Here is a 16,758-nt window from a genome sequence, read left to right as displayed (position 1 = left end):
TTCACAGGTTTGTTGCCCAGATAATTACTGAAGCTATTAACAAGTGACATCTCTGCCATTGGTTCATATCAAGGTGCCCAGAAATATGCGGAATAGTCCGGAACACCCTTTTGGTTTAGTGTCACAAGAAGTCCTGGAAGATTCTGGAGTGGTCATCACAGTTGTCTGACTTGACCCCTATAGAAAATCTTTGGTGGGATTTGAAGAAGGCAGTTGGAGCGCGCAAATCCCAGAATATTAGTTACTGGAGGCCACTGCCCATGAGGAATGGGCTAAGATTCCTCAGGAACGCTGCCAGAAGCTGGTGTCTAGCTATGCATCACGTTTACAGCAGGTCATAACAGCAAATGGGAGCGCTACTAAGTACTAAAGACGCTTGTCTCGAAGGCCTGGAACAATTCTGAGACTGCAGTCGTCATTTAAAGTGCCTTTTTTTGTTGAATTTGGAGAAAACACTTGTTATATTAGTTGTGTTGTTCAAATTGTTCTTGTTTAATTGGTTTATTTAACATAGCTGAAAATTTGTTGAATTCTGCCAATGTACCTCATTTTGCAATTGGGGGGAGTTGAAGAGTTTCAATTGCAGCTGTATATAGATAGGTGGATATTTTGCTCCATCGCTGTATACTGACTATAGACTATAATGCTGAGGTGCAGACTCAAGGCCATCATACTTGGTCTTCCCATAAATATAATAATTACTAGTAGTTCATTTTATTCTCCATTAGTAGGCTTCTTCAGTTAAGTTTGAAGCTTGAATATGAACCTTGCAGAGACTACACTCGGCACTTCTCCACATATTTTCAGCCTCTGATACTCCATCAGCAAAGCCATTTACACTGAGGCAGAAGCTTTTATCATTATCCCCACTTATGACTGCCCACATAGACGCTGGAGAAAAATCAAGATTCTTTATGGATATTGGTGGCTCAAAGGCTTTGTGGTTTTGGATAACAGAAGATCTGCTGTGAAATTTTGCTCTGTCATGAAGAAAGGTTGGTGGTATCCACAAAGGATTGAGATAAAAGGAAAGTTTGAGTAGTTTTTAAGTACAAATAAGTATGAAGTAGGCTTTAGACGTCAGACTAAGATCTCTTATGCTTTCCCCAAACCTCTTCATTTTTTTTTTTTTTGTATGATGATTCAAATTCTTATCATGGCATATCCTCAATATTGTGTTCTGGTGAAGAATACATTAATAACTTTAATATACGTTACTCCTGACAATGTAAACTCGCAGACCATTGGAAAGTCGTGTAACCATTGAGCTGTGAATAGTCCAGTCAGAATGTCCACAACAGTAAAACTCTGTTTGTTTCAGATTAATCACAATTATATTTTTTCCCATCATCCAGCAGGCCTAGCATGCAGCTGGGAGCCATTTCTAATTTCCTGAGAGAGCTGAGTTTAGCCATGCCACCACACCTCACTTTGAAGCTGGTAATGACTAAATGCACAGACATATGAAAGGAGTGCACTTATGGAGACAGCATATTGATTACTGGACTTGCCTCCATCTCTTCTGTTCTGTGTTTCTCATAGCCTCGCTGTCTCTTTCTTTTTCCTCTGCTTTGGATGGCTAATTGATGCCACTGCTAATAGAAACACCTCAGAATAAGAGTGCTAATACAGGTTTTTGCTATTCATGTTTTAGTGTTTATGGCTTATGGGAGTCGAAATTCCACCAGTTTATTAGATACAATTACCTTGTGGCTCTACTCACTAGCAATTTTATCAAGCACAACTACAAGATAGGTTCACTTGGTATGTTTACAGTTCCTAACTCATTAACATGCCACTATGCAAATAAGACAGTTGCAATTAAAACTCTCCCATTGCAAATTAGGTTTATTGACAAACTTTCAGCTTTTTACAAGATTTTCTATGAAGTTCAATTCAGGCAACTGTGTTTGGCACTCAAGAATCTTCCAGGATTTCTTCAGAAACCAAGTATTGGTGGGCTTTATGCTATTCTTAGGATTATTGTCCAGTTGAAGGGTCCAACAATGCCCTTTCTCACAGTGGGCATGGCATTTTCTTCTAGGATTCTTGCCTTTCTTGTCCTCCACACGCTGAAGGTTTCTAGTGCCAGAGGAAGCAAAGTTGCCTCAGAGCATCACCCAGCCACCACTATGCTTCACTGTAGTCAGGGTGTTCTTTTCAGCATATGCTTCCTTCTTCCTTCTTCAGACACACAGCTGATCCATAGGCCCGAAAAGATCACTTTTTTATCGCTTCCTAGAACAGAATCCCGCAATGTGCAAACCAAAACCTCAGTGTCTGCTGCCATCAAATCTTGCTGCAGGCTTATCTTAAGGGTTTTTGACCACCTGCTTCTTCAGGAATCAGGGAGCAGTTGATAATGACTCCCTCTTTCTGTGAACTTGTGAACTATGCTTTCAACTATATCTCTTTTCTGAAGGATCTTTGCTGAATGATTGTTTACTGATCATGCAGTGATCTCTAATCTGAACTTTTTGGACAACTGTCTTGACTGAGCCATATTTCTAACATGCAATCAAATGCCTCAGTCAGCAAACTAGCCTGTCCAGGTATTTGATAAGCCCACCTGATGCAATTAATAAAGCCGATGGATTCTGTTTAGGAGGTTAAATAATTCTGAGACTGCAGTTGTCATTAAAAGTGGCATTCGGTGTTGAATTTGGGGAAAGCACTATTAGTGGTATTTAGCTAGTTAAATTGGTCTTGTTTGATTGGTTTATTGCAAACAGCTGAAAGTTAATTTTTGTTAATGAACCTAAGTTGCAGTGAAGGTTAAAGAATTTCAACAGATGGGCCTAAGTCAGTAACTGTAAACCTACAGAATGCATCTATGTTGTTGGTATACAAGTACCAATAAGAGTAGCTATATGGTACCTAATAAACTGACACCACATAGACAGACACTTTTACTTAAACATTTTTTAAGTTAAAGACAAAGTTGAAAAAATACACTTGTACATCAGTTCACCAGGCATGTTTAATCGAAGACATGCAAGGAATGTGGTAATATGGCACCTTGACAGCACAGGTCACATTTGCACAATGCATGAAAATCAAACAGGTACAATGTTGTCCATGCATTTCATCTGGTTCTGCATACATTAACATTGAATTTGCATATATCATGAATCAAAACCTGAAAGAAAGGTACAACAATAATCTCCTCATTAGGACGGATTGCCTAAACTGCCCAGAATGCAAACCAGCCCTCTTTCATTTGCTTCGATTCATCCTTCTCATAAAACCATTTAATAGAACATCCTAAACCGATAAAAAAGGCACTGCAACAAGAACTTATTCCATCTCAATGTAATGAATAATAATAATAAAAAAATTAACAATACTGTTGTTTTTTCAAAAGTGCTAATTAGATTTAATCCATTACTAACGCTGTTAAATTAAAAACAAAGATCATAAAAAATATCTAAATGGGATCATCATCTTTAGTTGTAATGATCAAACTGATCAAATTTACAAAGAATAAATGTAATTAAAACTGCAGTTGTATCTGATATCAGAATTCATATTCAGTATCAGAACAACTAAAACCAATAAAAAAAATATTCTTATATTAAAAAACTATTTAAAAAATTCCAGTCCACAGAATTGATTTTTTTTAGCTTGTTGCAACTTGCAAAGAAGATACCAAAAATAAAAAAATATATAATTAATAACTTCAGATAAAGAGAAATAAAATTCAACTCAAAATGGAAACTTCTTTTTCTTTTCTGAGCTCATTTTGAGCTTGGCAGATTTCAGTTAATGTTTATTTGGCCTCATGATTGTATCTTGAAGTATTATAACGCCGACAATTTTCATCATGATGCTAAAAGTCCATGAGAATGGGAGATGTGATTTCCCCCCCAACATGAAACTCCTCTAGTAGACGTCCTCTGTAACCTCAGAGAATACAAATGGAGCAGACCATGCATAGGAAATCCATAATAATAATGAATGGTATGCACTTTCCACAAGACGATTTGATGCATGATGATGTGTGTTTAGTTTTTTTACTGAATGTTATTTCATTCATTGTAGATCTTGAGGACTCTGCTTGTCCTAGATGACCATGCCATGCCCGTTAGATCCTTGATGGTGTAAAGGTGTTTCATACTATAAAATATCAACTCTCTAGAGGATAAAGAGAAAGAGTCATGAAAAAGAGGGAAAATTAGGCATCCATGATGTTCTGACAATATTCCTTCTAAAGACTGATTGGCCAAGGTCAGTTTTTTTTTTTTTTTGCTATAAGCAAATACATAGGGACCCAAGCCACCAGGGGGCCCAGAGTACATGGTTTTTCATTTCTATACAGTATTATTTGTAGAACACGTGTAATGGGTTTACAGATTTTTAGTTTTAAGAAATATTAATCCTTGTCCTGTTTAGTGTCACTTTGTTGTTTAGTGACACAAATATTCATCAGGTAAATAATGAATGCCTTTCTATATGTATGTATTCTCTTCTCACACTATCTACACAGCATTATTAATTCTCATTATTTAGTTATTTTGACTGTTTAGGAAAAATCTGTCTTACATTTTGATTAAAATATACATTATTAAGATGTAAAAAGAGTATGTACATAATTAATCATCATTCCTGAGGAAAGGAAATAAGGATGTAGAAATTTGACTGTACCATTTCTACTGCAGTATCTACGGTTAACCTCTTCAAATACATGGCAATATGGAAAATCTGGGCTTTAAATGGATGTAATTAACTTCTTTTTCTGGGTCGGAATAAATGTAACTTCAGAAAAAAACAGGAATTTGGACTTTTAATTTTGGGAGGAGTCAAAACTATACATACACCCACTTTATTATTCGATTATTAATTCAATGATGTTGAAAGTTACCTTGACATGACCTCTTAACCTATTAGTGATCATGATTGAATGCAGCTGGTAGCTTCTCTATGCCCACTTTATTGCACTCATTGGATGGACCAACACACAGTACAATGGGACAGTCCAGGGAACTCTCAGTGAAAATCTGAGAAGGATGATCATAGATTTACACAAGTCAGGAATGTCTCTTGAAGCCATTTCTTAACAACTGCAGATTCCAAGATCATCAAGTCTAAGTACAAGTTAGCGGGAAGTGCAGCTACTTTACCAAGATCTGGAAGAACACCCAGTTTGTCAGCCTCAGCTGGAAATGTATTTGGATGGTCAAGAACAATCCAAGAACTTTTAAGGCACAGGCCATGGACTGAAAGGCTACTGTCTGAGAAAGAAGCTCTTGCTCCAATATTGACAGATTCAAGCTCAGCTAAAGGTTGCAGTTCACCAAGGGAATGGTAACATTGTCTAGGGCTGAATGGAGTGGGTAGAATAATAAAGGAGCCTAACCTGAACGTAACTTGGACATAAATGAGTATTCTGACAGGACAATGACCCCAACCCTGGTGGGGATGGTCATTAAACGTTGGCCAAATGACCATCCCAACATTCTGACTGTGCTTTAAAGTCAGTCCACACCAGGAAACCAACACGTTCCATTTCATTCTACCAAGAAGAGTGGCCAGATATCCAACCAGAATTCTGCCAAGAGGTTGTTGATTGCTGCCAAAAGTGGCTGGTCAAGGTGCAACTTGCTAACAGACAATTAACCAAATGTTGGGTGTGTTGTATGCATATGTTTGACCCTGTAAGCATCATTTTGACTTTGTAAGAAGATTTTTTTTTTAAAGGATGCTTTAAGATGGATGTTGTACACTCTCTGCCCCAGGAAAAAGAACAGTTCAACAAAACCATTGAAAATCCAACATTACCATGGCATTGATGTCCATTATAAGTGTTTGTAAACGCCCGACCCATTTCCAGGGCAATTCCAGGGGTTATTGTGAACCGCAATTAAAAACAGCATTTCCTGGGGCAGCAGTCCGTTTTATTAAATCTGTGAGGCTGATAGTCAAACCCTGTTTACCCTAATGCCCTCTGAATTCTGGAAAGAATATTTTAAGTACCTGAATGTGGAGTAAATGGCTTTTATCAATTTGGTTTGATGAGATTAAAATATCCAGTGTTAATGGACCTTTACCACCAACTATTACCATGATCATAAAGACACTTAGGCCTAAGAGTTACCAACAAGCAAAAATGGGGTTGGAAATGAGTCTATATATACACTATACACGTGTATATACGTATTTAGTATGTGATGTTTTTATGAATATACCAGAATATTTCACAGCTTGAACTATACAGCATATGTTATTGTAAATACTTTTTTACAGCCATGTTTAACAATTCTGCCCTTTGTTTCTGTTGCTCTTCCCTTTTTTTTAATTACTTGTAAAAATCTAATCCAGAATGAAATGAGAGAGTGTGACTCATATAAGGCATAATAACCTAACATCAAGGCATTGTGTAAAAACAAACCTGTGTGTGTGTTTTACCTGTTATCACCAGATAAATGATCACACCCAGACCCAAAACTATGGCTATGATGCTGAAGAGCAGCGAGCGCCGTCCCAGCCTTTTTGCCCCTTCAAAATCATCTGTCTGGATCATGGAGCGTGACTATCACACACACACACACACACACACACACATACACACATACAATAGACAGAAACACAGCGTCAAGTGCAGCTTGAGTATTTGACAAGAAAGGCAAAGGCTGAGTCACGCTTCCACCCAATACAAGTACAATGTAATGTGTGTGTAGTAAATGTACAGTGTAAGTTGATGTGTGTGTGTTCCTAATACCGTGGGGGACGATGCACCAAAGTTTGTCACTCACCTTTACACCTGTGTAATGTGATGTGACAGTAAACGTGCTTTGATCTGATTTGATCTGATCTGATCTGATCTGATCTTAATCCATAGGCAGGACCCAAAAACACAGGGCACGTGAAACTGCCATGCTGAGATTGCAAAGGTCCCACACCAAAGGTCTAGGTGTGAAATTAGCCTACATTGAAAAGTCATACACTGTGAAACTCAGTGTGCACTGTTTTCAACAAAACACACACACACACACACACACATATCCCTTCTATCAGGCACTGTGTTGTTGGGTTGGCATCACTGATCTTATTCCCGCTGAACTGAGGCACTAGCTTCGTTCAGTCCACTGGTAATAAAGACTCACCGCGTGCGCAAAGTACAGCGCGAATATGTTGAAGGGAATGGCTGGACAGAAGCAGGACAACACGGCCATCCACATGAAGCTCTGCGGCTCGGACGATCTCGCGGTCAGTCCCGGAGAGGACGCGCGGCTCAGGCTGAGCGGAGATGGGACCAGGATAGTGATGTTTCCCGTAGATCCGGACTTAAACGGTGACCTCTGTCCATTCTGCTCCGCGTTCAGGGACTTCACGCTCCCCCTGCGAGAGTCAGGAGCTCCCAGTCCTTCTTTCGACCCCGCGGATGACACGCCAAGAAGTTTCTGGGTGTCTCCAAAGTCCCCCGGCTGTGGCGCACTGCTCTCCCCCAGGGCACCTGTCTCCAAAGTGGCGTCCGTATTGATGGCCATCTCTTTTAGGCAGTGAGGGAGTGAGAGCAAAACAGCAAAGCCTTTTCAGGTCGGAACTCTTCTAGAGGCTACATGAAACATAATATGGAAAGGGTTTAATTAATCCAGTTATGGGCGCACCAGGGATGCAGGGTCGATCTCTTGTGAGAGATAGATTGGACATCCAACTGCTTCATCAATATTTGAACATCCGACCGAACTCGCATTGGGCCGAGGCTGTGAGCGCAGGGTAAATCTGTGGTAAGGTCTTAATGCTTCATAGCGATCAGTCAGCAGGTACTGAGATAGCTCTGAGCCAGCCTCTCCAGCGCCTTATTGGTGGAGTTGGGAGCGTTATTTGACGTTATAAAGGCAGCAAGACATCTGGTGTCAGTGGAGCTAATAACACTTACACTGAGGACAACAGTGGACATTTACTGTAAGATTAAATCATATTTGTACCATATTTGGCACATACCATTAAAGATCTTGCAAATTTTGACAACCTCCCAAATACCCCAGACACTGCTTCATGTATCTTTTATCAACTTAAAGGAGCCAAAGAGTATATTTATTGATTTTTTTTATTATTTTTTTTTCTTATTTTGATGTATAAATAACTTGTGACTTAGTGACTGGTGTTTTAGATCTATTAGCAGTTATAAACTGTTATTTTACCTTTAGAATGATGAAGAGATTGTCTTACAGCTGTGCTCCACCGCTTTCCACGACTGGAATTCTCCAAACAGCACCTCCTGGAGCTGAGGTTAGCTTTTAGCCTAGCACCTGCTAGCTTCTCCAGCTCTAGCTTCCTGGCTTGTCGATTTGAGCTACCCATCTGCGGACACTGGCACAGGCAAAGCCGCGGCCATGAAAAACTAGCAGAGTATGGCAGTGACGTGTACCATGGGGAAAGACTGTCTCCGAAAACTGTCTGCAAGTATCAAAAACACCATGTATGAATGGCATGAATGGCATGAATGGCTAGCAGGGCTTTCGCTAGACTGAGCAAAGAAGAAGTTTCAGATTAGTCAGGCATACATATTTGCTTGTGACCTAAACCCAAAGTCAGTGAAATAGTCAAGTCAAGTCGGATTTATTGTCACAAAGCAGCTTTACATAAATAGTGATTAATAAAAGACAGAGACAAAGAAAAAAGAAGAAAATAACATAAGATATGATGGATCAAAGACCCCCAGTGAGCAAGCCAACGGCGAGTATTGAGTAAATAGTGACTTCTGATCATTTAGACGAGGAGATTACATGTTAGTCTTTATTTCTGCTATTTTATTTGCTATTTTAGTGGTTGGAAATCATATTTCTGATATTAGACCATAAACATAGTATCTAGATAAGATGTTAATTTAAATAAAAATTAAACAAATGTGACTGACAAGTTAAAAGTCTGCTGACCAGCACAACTGAGCTGTAAATCAGGTCAATCCACCCCCCCCCCCCCAAAAAAAAACCAAACAGAAACAAAACAACAACAACACAACCATGTGATTTTGTGTATTCATTAATTGATTATTTATATCTTATATTTATATATTAATGTATATCAATAATATAATCATGATTAACAACCAGAAAAGTAAGTGCCCCTTTCCTTTCAATAGCTGGGAACACCTGCTTAGCAACAATAACTGCAACCAAACGCCTGCAGTAGTTGTTCATTAGTGGTGTGGTGAAATTTTTGTAGGCCTTGAACTGCATCAGGTTTCAGGTCCTGCCACATTTCAATAGGGTTTGGCTTAGGAGCTTGACTATTCCATTCCAGAAGTTAAGATTTTTTCATTTTGTAACTAATTTGAGCTTGACTTGCTTCTGCATTGTGGATAATGGTGTTCAGGTGTTTCAGTGTCCAGGTCCTGATGCAGCAAAGCATCCCCAAACCATCACACTACCGCCACCATGCTTTACAGTTGGAATGAACGTTAATACTCTTAATATTAATAATTATTGTAAGGGTCTTTGACACATATAACAGGGCCCCTGTCAGCCAAAAAGCTTCACCTTAAAGCAACATTAGGTAGCATTTGTACCTTGAACAACTTGAAAATCATTTTGACGCTTTGGTGATTTGTAATGGGGAGAATAATATCTCTGTCATTGCCACTCAAGACCTGAATGCTGTTACTGCACTATATAACTGCATGAGGAGCTGCATGAGACCTCTCATGAGAACTGCATAATGCTGTGTAACCCGAGTCATATTTGTGGAAAAGTCTACTGTAATATTACTGTACTGTGACAATCCACATGCCTCCCTCACTTCCGATGCTGATTCTGTATCGCTCAGCTTGTAAAATACCCATTTACCATTAGAGGGCTACCCAAAGCGCAAGAATTACACTCCCAACCTATAGTGCGAGCCTAGGAGCAAAAAATAAAAAAATAAAAAAGTACCACACTGCGACTTTAACCCCTTAACTCCTAGGTTCAGTTATTAATCATCATGCAGAATGATGTGTCTGACCAGACTGTCTGTCACGCTGATTTAATGGCCTAAAGTTAGACTTAGATCAGACAAGGCTGGTTACTTGTCACTAATATTAATTAACTCTTTAATTTGATTGCGTTACCTGGTGGGAAGGGAACTTCTTTTCACAACTGACTGTATAACAGTGCAGTGCACTTGGGTGTATGCTTTGACCTCCCCTACTTATTTACTGGTCACATTGAAGTTGCTCGTCCAATCTGCAGATGTGAAGCCAGCTGCTGAAGAATGTCTTAATACCTATATTGTCTGATTTGCTACGTCTGGGGAAGTATGGCTTGCTGCTTCCTCTCATTCTTCAAGGACTGTAAAGTATTCTGTAGAGTCGAACATTTGTTTGGAGTGAAAGCTTAATGACAGTGCATACTAGCGTCTGGTGCTGTGTGGCTAGAATATCTTCCCATGGGAAATCACACTACTTGTTTCTGCCCCATTTAAGGTTCTCACATTCATTCTTAATCACAGAACCTCACATGCTATATGTAACATTATTACGGTGCTTGGCTTGCCATGGCTTTCTTTTCTGTTACCATAGTTCAAATCGTGCCAGTTGGCTTCTGCAGGCCTCAAGAGAAATTGACCAGGTATGTGTCAATGTATATTTGGGACTGACTGTGAAATGGCAGTGAGGCTCTTGTATTCTGACTCAGACCATCATCCTTACAGATCTGTTATACTAGCCTGTCAAGCACATTCCATTATGGCGTCCTGGTCTTCCAAACAACCCAGACATTTGTGGTCTCTGCTCTTATTAGGCAGCCTGACGTTCTCTTACATTTAGTGGTGAAGTCCATAGCAAATGGAAGTCCCTAGCGTAATGTCCAGGATGGATCTGTCTGGACCCAGTGGCATTGGTGTATTCACGTGTCAGAGAGGACCAGCTTACTTAAGCCTCCCGTGTCAGATTCCCCTCGTCCTGGAAATTACATTCAGGTTTGCAGCAAAACCTTCCAAAGGGACTCAATATAGATGTCCCCACTCAGGAGGTACCTCCTGTCCGCTTGGGAGATGGGGTGTGGCACACTCAGCAAATCGAGCTAAGCTGTGGCACTATAATTTGATCAATTTGAATGTAAAAAACTGTTAGCAGTATCAGTAAATACATGAGAAAATCAATTGAAGCTGTTGATGGTGATGAACTGCACTTACCGCTTCTCAACAGTCACACATTCTCAGTTCCTCCAAGTTCTTCCTGCTGCTACAAAGTACTGTCAGTACTTGTGAGAGACTCCAGATGGCTCCAATGTCACACTATGGCCAATAAGACATTTCTTCATAAGGTTTTTGATGACATATTAATCATTGTATTAAGCAGCATGTTAATTGTTCCCTGTGATGTCCAATTTGGGCTCTGAGCCATTAATAAATACACTTGACTGCTGACTTTTGCCAGAAAGTCCAGTTATAAGAGCCTGCTCCATCAACAGGATACACACACCTTAATGGTCTGCATATATCTCCCCAGTAGCCAACAGCACAACTACTGTCTTTTTTGGAGTTGGATACAAGTGAACTAGTAGGTAAAGCGAGTGAGTGGATGATAAAGGGAGTTCATGAGGACAAAAATGAAGACTTGAAGGTTTGGGGGCTTTGATTATCAGCTGACTAATCAATCACTGTCGCATTCTGCTATTCTCTTAATACCAGGTACTTGAAAGCTGTTTGTGACCATAACTATGTTATACCATACTGTATGGTACTGTATTAATACACAGGGACGTTTTTGACTGTACTGTTTAGTGCTGTGAAGAAATGGTGCCCCCTCCAGGACACACCGCTTCATTACTCTGTAAACTCCATGAAAGACAACAAGAGACAACATTTTTTTTAGACAACCTTTATCATCATCATCAAGTTGGTTCGAACTTTCAAAAGAATCCACAAATAACAAAACACACAAAAACATTAACGTACACATCTGCTTGTGAAAAGTCACTGTAGTGGTGCACATGAGCATTAACACAAGCTCAAAGCAGATACTGTGCATAATCAGATTGGACAGTACCTGTCTGGGGACGAGACAGCTCACCCGGAGTGCCTCGCCAGGATTAACACAAATCTGGCACTCAGATTACCGAACCCTCACAGTCTTTCAATCCCAGCTCCCACATAATCCCAGCTATCCAGAATGGCTTTCACTCTCCTTGACTATTTCCTGTGATGTGCGGTGATTGAATTAAGGGATATACTGGCTCATTATAGAGCTTTGGGCCTGGCTCACATTATTTTGCAACCTGAGAGTGGAGTACATGTAGAACGCAGGCTTGATTTAAGTTATTCTCAACCTATATGATAATAATAATAATAATAATAATAATAATAATAAAATTCTGTATTCACATAGCCAAAAAAAAAAAAAAAAAAAAAAAAAAAAAAAAAACAGGAGTTCTGTTTTAAATGATATACTGTGTTTACTGCTGTGAATGTCATATTTAGGCTGTGTCTTTTACAAAAGCTTAAAATTCTGACAAACACACTGGTTGTGGTTTCGATGGTAAACTCTTCAAGATGGTTCCTTTTCTAAAAGGGCGTTGCAGGACATAGCTGACCACAACAGTTCTTCAGCTGGCAGCTTTAGCATGTGGACAGGAACATAAAGTTTGCCAGAGAAGAACTGCTGTTGGTTAGCCACCATTTGCACACATACGCTTCATGCGCCATCATCCACCAACTCTGTCTGCACACCTGTAAAAAAAAAAGGAGAGAAGGAGTTTAATATACATTTATATTTATGGCTTTGATGTTTGAGGGTTTGAATGGAGCAAAAAACAAAAAAACAAAAAACAAAACGGTCTTTATGCCACATTTAAGAGTGGCACTGGAGCATTTCCTAGAATTGAAGCTTTATTCTCATTCAATTCAGTTGTGTACGTTTTGGTGAAGTGAAATTCTGAGAGACTGTTAAAGCAATTCACACGCAGAAGGGGTGAACAGACTAAATAGTCTGCCAGCCTCACGTTCGTACAGTCTACAGAAACCCCTGAATCATTCTTCCACTTAATAAACATCAAAGCTCTCGTCCAATCGGACGGCTGTGAACACACCCCGTCAGCCTTTCCCACACACAGGCTTTGGAATGTTGGAGGAAAGCTTCTGACAATGGAACGTAAAGGGAAGAGAAGTGTGATCGCATACCTGTCAGGAACACACACATTCGCTCTCATACATTCTGTTCCCTGTGTGACGGCTGTGTCTGCATGGCCCAAAGCTCTGCATTAAGAATACAAACTCCTGGCCCGTGTGAGGATTTAATAAGTGTAATAAGTGTGTACTGAGCAGTAGGCCTAGATGAGCAAAGCACATGCACGTAATATATGGATATTTATTAGGCTTTATTTGGCCATACCACTTTTCTTCATTACGTTACCTTTCTTTGTTTCAGTATCATCAGTGAGCAGATGGTCTATGTAATGCTCCTCACTGTGCCTTATAAAACATTAATACGACACAATCAGTGGTATTATTACTGATCTCTGAACCTTGTAAATGCCAATGGTTTATTCTCACTGTTCTGAATGTACAGGAAAATCACCCTCCCTCCCATACCAGTAAGTCTACTCCCAGCAAACAGGGAATTCCCAAGATGGTTGTGCTTCCTCTGACTCATGTAACAATTATTCCTATTGTACAGGCAAATATGCGACTGGTGTTTGCTATGGTGTGTGTGTGTGTGAAGGCGATGATAAAAGCTGATGGATGACTGGCAGCCTTTTTTGTTGCCATTACCAGTTTTTTTCGTATGTTTATTGTTTATTATTGGACATAAATGTGATTGGCAGATATTGGCAAGTAACTGCTTAAGAAAAACTAATTAAACAAATAAAAAAAAAATACTCTAAATGAACAGATTCAAACGTGTTTAGATTTGAGAGATATTTTAAACTGATATGATGAGCTGTTTATTGTGCTCTAGAAGAATGAAATAGTTAGTAGCTGGTTGTAGTAAAGATTACTGAATTGACCTAGATTTTAAAAGCATGTTCATGTACATTTATGTTATTTTCTCACCAACATCCCAGAGAAACAAGCAAATAAACTGGAGGCTCTAAACTAAACCTCATTAGTGTTCTTATAACAGAAGGTGGAATTTTGTTCATTGAATTTGAAGAGGCTGGTGCTGCTCATAGGTTTTTCTTTTACTATTAAATCTTTTTTTCTCACGTTTCTCACAGCATTGGATAAAATTCAGCAGTTCAGAATCAGTCAATTCAGAATTTAAACCCAACTTACTGCACTCATTAAACTTTGGACTTACACAAGTATGTAAAGTAAATCCTAATAAAAAAAAACCCTGCAATAAAACTTCTCCACAACACTCCATATGGCCCTGCTCTCAGCACCTCTTCCACATAAGACTCCGTTAGCTTCCAGCAGGGCAGGATTTCAGCACACGTACAGATCCCCAATCCAATGCCAACGCAATCAGATGTTAAAGGTAAAGGATAAAGGATAAAGGTGCACGTATTTGTCACTGTACAGTGTACAGCGAAATGTGTCCTCCGCATTTAACCCATCTGGTAGTGAACACACACTCACACACACGTGTTAGGGGCAGTGAGTACACACACACACCCAGAGCGGTGGGCAGCCAACTCCAGCGCCCGGGGAGCAGAGAGGGTAAAGGGCCTTGCTCAAGGGCCCAACAGTGGCAGCTTGCCGAGCCCAGGAATCGAACCTACAACCCCGTTATCGATATCCTGGCGCTCTAACCGCTGAGCCACCACTGCCCCATGTTATGTTTCTACCACACCTGCATTAAATATTTTTGAGAATCGTGTTGAAGCCAAACACTGTAAAAGACAATGCTCTCACTGTCTCGATCAGAGATCCTCCTTCCTTCCACTCAGATTGATGGCCAGATTCGAAATGCCCTGCATTCCTCAGATTCCTCCTGCAGATGCTAGAAATTCCTCAAACTCTGTTTGTTCAAAGCTCTCATTCAATTTAGAAACTGGCAACAGATTGTCAGTACTTTGCGCACCTCTTTTCCACTCCCTCTTTCCTCAGGGCCAACCCTCAAACCGCAGGTCTCCCTGTCCCCACCGGTGAAGGCCATCAGTTTTCCAAAGTAGTTTTCAGTCACGTTTAAAAGAAAACTTCCAAAGGTTTTCAACTTAATCTGCATCTGCTGTATCTGTAGCATATGACTGAATACCATGGATATTAATGACAGAGAACAGAAGAGAAGATACAGTTTTATTAGAACCAGCTGCCAATGGCTTCTTTTGTAGGCAAGTTTGGGGTCGAAAGGGAAACACACTGAAATGGTCCATATGCTACTGAAACACTGTAATCTGTAATCATCTAGAACACTGGAGTATTCCTTTAAGTTGTCTTGCTGGTAAAGACGAAGGACCGCAGAAAGAGCTGGACAAGTTCTGACAGACAATTTTTCTCTAGAGCGCAAAAACCTTCCCGTCTCGCCTGTACTGCCAGCACACATTACATTCATAACTTTGTATGCCTGTGTTGTGGTCATGATGCACTGCAGAACATCCTGATCGAATGTGTGGTGCCTGCAAAAGCACATTAATCAGTCCATCAAAGAAAAAAAAGAAAAAGAAAAATCGGATCTGATGAATCACATTACATCTACAGTCCATGCCAGGTCATTGGTGTTCCCCGCCCCCAACTTATTTCCTCCTCGATGGTCCATTTGGTAATGATCTACCATTCTCTCGCTCTACTTTCTCTACTTTGTATAGCTGCCCCTCCCCCTCCTCCTCTGAAGCTAGCACAGACATGAATCAGCAGGCAGGCGGAGGAAGGCCACAGGACAAGGTAAGGCTGGCTGCGTCAGCGAGGCAGCCAGACACGCCATCATGCCTTTGTGCTCTACGAAAAACACACAAGCATTATAGAGAATGATGCATTCTCTCTCGCACTCTCTCTCTCTCTCTCTCTCTCTCTCTCTCTCTCTCTCTCTCTCTCTCTCGCTATATAGGCCGACTCTGTTCTGATCTGACTTTGAGTCATAAGTATTCCAGACCGGCTTTGGCAGAGAAACCACTCAAGATGTGTGCGCTAGCAAACTGTTCAAAAACATGCAGTAGATGTACAATAGCATCAGCGCATGGCAAAAAAAAAAAACAAAAAAAAAAACTGATGGTTGGACTGTTTGAATGGCTCATTTTGACATTTTCAACCCCCCATTTAATTAAATATATGAAATACAGTATGCTTGCTTGTCATTTGAGCTTTGAATGCTTTACTATCCATCCTAAACCACGATACATCGATCAAAATCAAAAAAACTGATCTAAATCTGATCGCTCCCAGCTGAACATCAGCTGTGTTCAAGTCACACAAACCCAGTGTCAGAGAATACAGTGAAAACGCTTGCATATCTGAACCGTGCCCTTCCGTCCCACTGCTCCTGTCACCAGTCGATCTATTGATCTAGTCTGGCATATGGTGCCAGACTGTGCGCGAGCTGCAATGCTGAAATTGAAAGAGGAAACATTCAGGTCAGTCAGCTAACTGCTAAATGCTAATTGGCACTTTTCTGGCAGCTACAATGGAGCTCAGTGGGCAAAAATATAGATATATGTGAAAGCAATGACGCACTGGAAGGTTTTGCTGGAAAGACGTCAATTAGTCACCCGCACCGGCCACACCCTGAACTATGGCCTCACGCTGCTGCTTCAGAAATGAAGGGGTGAATAAGTGAGAGAGTGAGTGCGCGCGAGCAGAGGGAGGAGTGCAAGGGCAGAGAAATGGAGGGTGGCCAAGATGTCTCCATCAATCTTTGCAGTTTGAGGGAGATCACAGCATCAGCTTGCCAGAGGCTGA

The 16,758-nt window shown here is 40.4% G+C and overlaps 1 protein-coding gene across 1 annotated transcript; it reads right to left on the bottom strand.

The window, feature by feature from the left end:
• Positions 1-3,839: 3,839 nt before the first annotated feature.
• trarg1b (trafficking regulator of GLUT4 (SLC2A4) 1b) lies at positions 3,840-7,721 on the bottom strand. The gene is made up of 3 exons (XM_072662388.1): positions 7,104-7,721; positions 6,406-6,529; positions 3,840-4,134 (listed from the first exon to the last, which is right to left on the bottom strand). Exons 1-3 carry the CDS (start codon positions 7,485-7,487, stop codon positions 4,127-4,129), a joined length of 516 nt encoding a protein of 171 aa, XP_072518489.1. The 5' UTR covers positions 7,488-7,721; the 3' UTR covers positions 3,840-4,126.
• Positions 7,722-16,758: the final 9,037 nt, after the last annotated feature.

This window comes from Salminus brasiliensis, chromosome 18, assembly GCF_030463535.1.
Source record: "Salminus brasiliensis chromosome 18, fSalBra1.hap2, whole genome shotgun sequence".
NCBI lineage: Eukaryota > Metazoa > Chordata > Actinopteri > Characiformes > Bryconidae > Salminus > Salminus brasiliensis.
This window is presented reverse-complemented; position numbering and strand designations above follow the sequence as displayed.

Bases quoted from the DNA above. Each gene is read 5' to 3' on its own strand.
- trarg1b (XM_072662388.1), bottom strand. From the start codon at position 7,487: ATGGCCATCAATACGGACGCCACTTTGGAGACAGGTGCCCTGGGGGAG. The intron at 6,530-7,103 runs GTGAGTCTTTAT...TGTGTGTGATAG, and splicing joins CGCTGTACTTTGCGCACGCG to TCACGCTCCATGATCCAGAC.